The sequence below is a fragment of the Chaetura pelagica genome, unplaced genomic scaffold, assembly GCF_000747805.2.
Source record: "Chaetura pelagica isolate M959 unplaced genomic scaffold, ChaPel_1.0 scaffold104, whole genome shotgun sequence".
Taxonomy (NCBI): domain Eukaryota; kingdom Metazoa; phylum Chordata; class Aves; order Apodiformes; family Apodidae; genus Chaetura; species Chaetura pelagica.
In genome coordinates, this window is record NW_009953786.1 from 3458862 (window position 1) to 3465972 (window position 7111).

The 7111-nt window shown below is 39.8% G+C and overlaps 1 protein-coding gene across 1 annotated transcript; it reads left to right on the forward strand.

The window, feature by feature from the left end:
• Positions 1-1424: 1424 nt before the first annotated feature.
• Positions 1425-6273, forward strand: LOC104391581 (ovalbumin-related protein X-like). Its single transcript, XM_010000902.1, has 7 exons — positions 1425-1592; positions 2268-2318; positions 2960-3088; positions 4093-4210; positions 4442-4584; positions 4930-5085; positions 5872-6273. The coding sequence occupies exons 1-7, from the start codon at positions 1425-1427 to the stop codon at positions 6271-6273; spliced, it is 1167 nt and encodes a 388-aa protein (XP_009999204.1).
• The last annotated feature ends 838 nt before the right edge of the window (positions 6274-7111 follow it).

A 7111-nucleotide genomic window follows, 5' to 3' on the forward strand; every position in this document is an offset into this window, starting at 1 on the left:
AAGAAAAAGAGGATTAAAGGATGCCTTCTACAGAAACCTTATATCACTTTCACTTGCTTGTTTTGTACTATTTTACTGTTTTACTTTCTGCTATGTATAAATTCAAAGAGTTTGTTTATATGAACTGAAGCTTTGTGTTCTAACTCTTCCACATTGAAAAGCTGGTGATAAGTTATGGCAGTCTTTTTTCCTTCTTCCTCTGTCCCTTTTTAATATTTTAATTTAGAATTAAAAGACAAAATTGAATTTATTTAAATTCTAGAAAGTGCAGCTAAATCTCAGTTGCAGGGTTTATGGAAGACATTCTCTCAATGAAATCAAGGAAGGCATCATGGTCAGGTGACCCCAGCATGCTGCTGTTCTGTGTTTTCTTTAATAGTTACATTTTCTAAGATTAAAAAAATCCACAAACACATTTGCTTCATGAATATGTGCCTTCACCAAAATGATAAATGGAGCTTAAATCCTAAAATAAAATAGCTAGTAGAATTGGTAAATAATAAAAATATCTACCTTCTAGTGACTACGTAAGTTGTTCAAAACAACCTCTGCAAATTAAACACAGCTAAACAAGCACTTTCTTATTAAATGGTGAATTTTATGGAAAAGGTGATAATACGAATTAAAGAACACTTTTTTAAAACAGTGAGAAATAATTGAGTCAACAATGAATTAATATACTTGTTAGAGATGTTTGTTAGAAACTGGATGAATTCGGCAAATAATTTGCAGACTATGTTGCTGTGCCTTCATTATCCGATTTAAAAAAAATAAGGTAATGCTGCTAACATTTGACACCTCTGATGAAGTGGGTGGTTCTAAGAACCTAGCTTCCTTTTCCACTAGGCTGAAATTAGAGTAAATCTAGCAAAATTTATGCCGTTGTTTCAGACTTGCACATTGTATACTGAAATTAACTGTAGATTGGATCAAAGAGGGCTGATCTGTTAACTGATCTTAAAAGTGCTGTTTGAAGTGAAAAACCTGGTTTGGAGTCTCAGAGAAGTGAAGATTCTGAGAACAAACCTATGTGTGTTTTTTCTTTAAGAGATGAGGAAAAACTGTTAGTGAGCTTTTTTCAAGGTAATTAATATTCTTTGCAACGTTTTCAACAACATGGTATACATGTACAGAGTAGGAGAACTCAAGTTTCAAATAAAAGAATCACCAGCCTATGCATAACCGGTGGCCAATCTGCATTTTGATTGCTCCTGAATTCAAAAGCATGTCTGTCTTTTTAATCCACATCACTGAATTCTGTTTACTGTAAAAACCGTGTAAAAAAAAAGGTTTTGCTGTAAAAACTTGGTGAGTGCACCAAGTTCAGGGGTTCAAGTGCACTGACTTTCTTGCATTACAGTTAATATAATTCATCATAATAAGTCAGACTTTTTCTGTTTGCTTCAGAAAATACTGATTTCACAATGGGCTCCGTCACTGCAGCAAATGCAGAATTTTCTTTTGATCTGTTCAAAGAGCTGAAAGTCCATCATGCCAATGACAACCTATTTTGTTCCCCTATGACCATCATTTCAACCCTTGCCATGGTCTACCTGGGAGCAAGAGGTAACACTCAATCTCAGATGGAGAAGGTGAGCTACTTCCTTGGGTATAAAGTGACCTCTACTTGTGCTTGTTGTCCCTTCTATGAAACATCACTGAAATGTCTTATCCACTGATGAGGTTCTCACCTGTTTTAATGCACAAGAAATAAGCCAGATTCACAAAATGGAGAACTGGATCGAGATCTATGCAGAGAAAAAAAAATAAGAAGTTGTATATTTCCACTTGAAGGGGCAGTTAGTTTTGTCTTAGGGAAAAAAATATTTCAAGGACAATAACAAAATGGATTACCAGTCAGTGAATTTTATTTTTTTTTCTAATGTCTTACATATTCCAGATAATATGATCAGATTATTTTTTTTTAATTATATATTAAAAAGATCAATCCCAGGAAGACGAGAAGACAATATTATGACAGGTGCCTAATATGTAACTCAGTTAATTCCTATATATACATAAAAAAACCAAAACAACAACAAACAAACAAGTAGGCAAAGAGTGGTGTTTACAGTTTCCAAGAAAACTGCCCACAGAAGGCATTGACTAATTGCAATCTCACATGTGAATTTTTAGTTTGTGTATGCTCTCAGTTAGGACTTTTTTTCTGAGCCAACAGCTTTACTGCAAGCATGGTGTGTAAATCACGAATTCACATCATTTTTGCTCATGCTTGCCATTTCTATCACTGGCATTTTCTCTTGCAGGTTCTTCACTTTGATAACATTACAGAAGGTGGAGACATTACTGATTCCCAGGTAGACAAACAACTTTATCTCCTTTTATGTCTTATCTTCTCCTCAGAACAAAATGAGAACTGTCCTGCCTCTCTTCCTGACAGTCTCAGACCTTGTCAAAAGCTGTGGTAATGCTCTCAAACCAAGGAGACCTGTGGAGGGAGGGAAGGAGGCTGTAATTCACCTGTTTGTTAAAAAAACAGGGAAAGAAAACAGGTTGTACATCTTGCACCAGAACAAGTGATGGTGTGGGGCGGGATGCTTTGGGCACCAGGGTGACTTCCTGGGCAAGTGCTGCTGGGGGACAGCATGTGAAAGGGGAGCAGCACCTAGAGCCAGGATAGAGCAGTCAGACTTGCAGCTGAGAGTCTCCACAGCAGGGCAGGAAGATGCTGGGGCAGAGAAGAGCCCAGAAGTCTCAGTGACAGGAAAACAACTGCACTCTTTAAAAAACAAATTATAGGGGAATTATCTTGAGGAGGATGAACTCATTAGTTCAATGCACCATCACCACAGCACCTGCTGTCCCAAAGGCCTATGTCTGTGGGAGAGGACTCCACTGCTGGATGACTCTTAGCTGATAGGAACAATCCTTTAGGGCTTTGTTTCCTGGATAAGAATCTAATGTAATATATCTTCTTATTTTCTTGTCTTCACCTCAGTGTGGCACTTCTGAGTACATCCTCAAGTCCTTCAAGGATCTTCTCGCAGACATCACCAAGCCAAATGCTACATACTCACTCAAGATCGCTGACAGAATCTATATTGAAAAAACGTTCTCCATTCTTCCGGTGAGTTGTCACTGTCACAGTACAATTTGCTGTGGCCTGACTTCAGTGAGATTCTCCATACAGGCCCCTGTGACTCTACCCTAGCAAAAAGTATCACCAATGATAGTCCACTGTCTGTAGCTGAAGAGGAGTTCATCAGGGGAGCTCTTTCAGAATGAGTTTGAGCCTTCCTGTAGCTGTTACGTGGAGCCCAGGCAAAAGTAGAATGATAGGAAATATGCCCATGTTGCAACAGTCACAGGGAGTAACTCAGATTTTTGTTCGTTTGATAGAAAATGGGTTTTAATGAAAGTGCTTCTCCCTAGCAAAGTATCACCAATGATAGTCCACTGTCTGTAGCTGAAGAGGAGTTCATCAGGGGAGCTCTTTCAGAATGAGTTTGAGCCTTCCTGTAGCTGTTACGTGGAGCCCAGGCAAAAGTAGAATGATAGGAAATATGCCCATGTTGCAACAGTCACAGGGAGTAACTCAGATTTTTGTTCGTTTGATAGAAAATGGGTTTTAATGAAAAATGTAACTTTTAAGGGAAATGAAACACATGTTGAAAGCCTGAAGACTGAAACTGTCATATTTGGATTTTTTTTTTAAGCCAAATATCAAAATTTCCTAGTGAAATGAAGCTTTGTTTTTGAAATCTAAGAATGCAAGAACACAGTATTCAAAATGAAAAGGGGGCACAAAGAGCAGGAAACAAACAATTTCTGTCCTTAAACATGGTTTTTTTTAATGTGAAAGCTTTTTGTTAAAATGAATAAAATATTTAAAAATTTTAACTTAAGAGTCTTGCCTGAGAAAAAAGTGCCAGACCTAAATATGGGAAGTAGTCTTTTTTGTCCAGCTTTAAGATTCAGTTACAAGAAGATAGCTGTGACTGACATGTTCAAACATGGCAGTAAAAGTTCACTGTTCTTGTAACCATTCTGTTTCATTTCACACTCTTCCACCTCACATTCATACATTGTCAAGTTCTGTCAGTCTGACAACTGCAATCCTTCTGCTTACAGGAATTCTTAAAGTGTGTAAGGAGAGTCTACAAAGCAGATCTGGAAGAAGTCAACTTCAAAACAGGTGCCGAGGAAGCAAGACAGGCCATTAACTCCTGGGTGGAGAAAGAGACAAACGGTAAGGACCAAAAAATGGGTAGCAGGTATTTTCCCTTACCTAACATAATCTATACCCTTGTCTTTCTCCACTTAACCATGTCTATAGTGCGTCAAGCAAGTTACTGCTGTAGAAACAAAACTCCACAAAGCGGCACACAAACCCCTTCCCAGCATGCCCTTCATGACAAACATTTGTGCACACCAGAGGAGTTGTGTGTTACCAATCTCTGCCCTGCATCTTTCTTTAAAGGACGGATCCAGAATTTCCTTGAACCAGGCTCTGTTGATCTCGAGACTGCACTGGTTCTTGTGAATGCCATTTACTTCAAAGGGATATGGAAGACAGCATTTAAAGAAGAACACACTCGGGAAGTGCCCTTCAATGTGACAGAGGTAGGAAGGCACAGACACAGCCTGTGGCCAGGACAGCTATTGACTGACAGAGCCAGAAGGCTGGGTGTTACACATACAAACTGTTGCTGCCACAGGTTGGGTAATTGAGCTGAATCCCTCCCTGTCAGTGCCTGGGCATAAGGCCAGGTAGTGTTTCAAAGAGCTGTGTCTAACCAGGCTTCCAGGGCACACCAGCAGGCAGGAGAGTAAAATGCAGACACAGCTCTTCTTCAAGGCAACATGCTTGAAGATCAAGTTCTGAGCCTTTCAGAGGGTTTGTACATTTGGCTGCCTAAGGAAAAAATTGCTGCCTGGTCACAGCATCTCACATCTCTTTTTTTGCAGCAAGAAAGCAAACCTGTGCAAATGATGTGCCAGAACAGCACCTTCAAAATGGCAGTGGTGGCTGCAGAGAAAATGAAGATCCTGGAGCTTCCGTACACCACTGGGGAGCTGAGCATGTTGGTGCTGCTGCCTGATGACATTTCTGACCTGGAGCAGGTATGGCCCTGGCAGGGGAAGCAGAAGAGTTAGCACTTCTCAGACCTTTTGCTGCCCATTTACCTCCCAGCTGCTCCCACCACGGCTGTGCTGGGCAGGCAGGAGCACAAGAGCTGCCCAGGGGCTCCTGGGTGCTCCGGCAGAGACCGAGCTCATAGCAGAGTCCTGGGCTCAGCCTGATAAAATGATGGTGAAGATGAGTAGTGCTGCTGGAGCCCTGCAGAATGGGATGTTGCTAGACTATCTGGTACCATAAACAGGTATACTAGCAGGATTTTTGCTCATTTCAAGTAATTTCAGTCTTCCAGGAGAGCATGCAAAAAACCCACTACAACAGCAAATTTTTATCCAAATAAAAAGTGGATGTGACAAGGAAAGAATTCGAAGAGTTGATTAAAATGAAAATGGGGAAAGTAGCATTAGGAAGGAACTAAGAGGAGGGAAGGGAATAATAAAATATTTTCCAGGAGGATAGTTTCTGGGTCAATTTGATTTGATATTTTCAAAACTGTATTTTCACCAAAAAAAAAAAAAAAAAGGTGCCTTGATTTGATGAAGAAATTTTCAGGTGACAGACTTTTGGAAAACTTGCTGAAGAGAGATACGGGCTGTAGTCAGGAAGAAGCACATACATTTTTTTGGGAAACAAATACATTTAAGATTAAGTACCAGTTTGATTGTGTACAGAAAGTAAATGGAAAAAAATAATTACAAGTGGTATAAACACAGATTTTAAGGCCATTTCACTCTTGTCTCAGGCTTTTCATTCCCTGTCTCTCTTTGCAGCTTGAGAACAAAATCAGCTATGAAAATCTCATGGAGTGGACTAGTCCCAATGTGATGCAAAAGAGGAGAGTGAAAGTGTACCTCCCACGCATGAGGATTGAGGAAAAATATAACCTTACATCTGTCTTAGAGGCCTTGGGTATGACAGACCTCTTCAGCCCTTCGGCCAATCTGTCTGGCATCTCTTCTGCAGAGGACCTGAAGATATCTGAGGTCATCCATGGGGCATACATGGAAATCAATGAAGAGGGCACTGAGATGGCAGGCTCAGGAGATGTGATGGGAGAAGACAAACATTCCTCTGAGCCTGAAGTTTTTAGGGCTGACCACCCATTCCTCTTCTTTATCAAACACAACCCAACTGACAACATCCTCTTCGTGGGTAGGTTTTGTTCTCCCTAAGGAGAAAAAGATCGGAAAATAATGCTTGCCTTCCCCTCAGAAACAGACCCCCTTTACTGTAGTGTTGTAGCATAATCTCATCTCTCCAATATTTTCTCCAAGAGGAAAGCCTTAAATATCTAGACAAATATCCTTGAAGAAGTGTGTCACTTTCCAGATCCTTATATTCAGGACTTATCTTGAGGATTGAGTGAATTTCAGGAGACAGTTTAATAGTATTTGCCATTGTCATTGAGTAACTTGAGAGACAGGGCCAGTGTTTTTCTGAGATTTATGAGCCAGATTTTTCTGAGTAATGCTGCCACTGCTACAGAGAATATGGCTTTTCTATAGCAGTTCTGTGAAATAAACACAGCTTTCAGAATAATCCTGTTCGTTTCTGTTGAACTCGCTGGGCAACCATCCTTGAACAGATGCCTGGACAACTCACAGATGAAATTCTAAACTTCAGCAAAACATCTTCCTGGAATGCATTTGGGCTTCTTTGTGCTGCACATACAAAATCCAGAAACTCTACCTTTCCCTCATAAATCATCATCTCCAAATAAAACGTCTTCCTGACTTACTTCCCATCCTCATTCCAGTGACATAACACTGACTTTGTGAATGTTAATTTGTGGTCCTTCTATTTATTCTAATAAAAGCATTGCAAAGTACACACGTTGTTACATCATTATTCTGGGTTACTGAACCACACAACCTGAAACGTATGATATAGTGGGTAGTGATTATTGACAGAAGTGGTTTAGACTGGGATTTGGATCCTATTTTCAAAACCAGAATGTATCCATTCCTGAAGTCACTAAACAGTTTAAGAATGTTTTGGAAAAATGTTGAA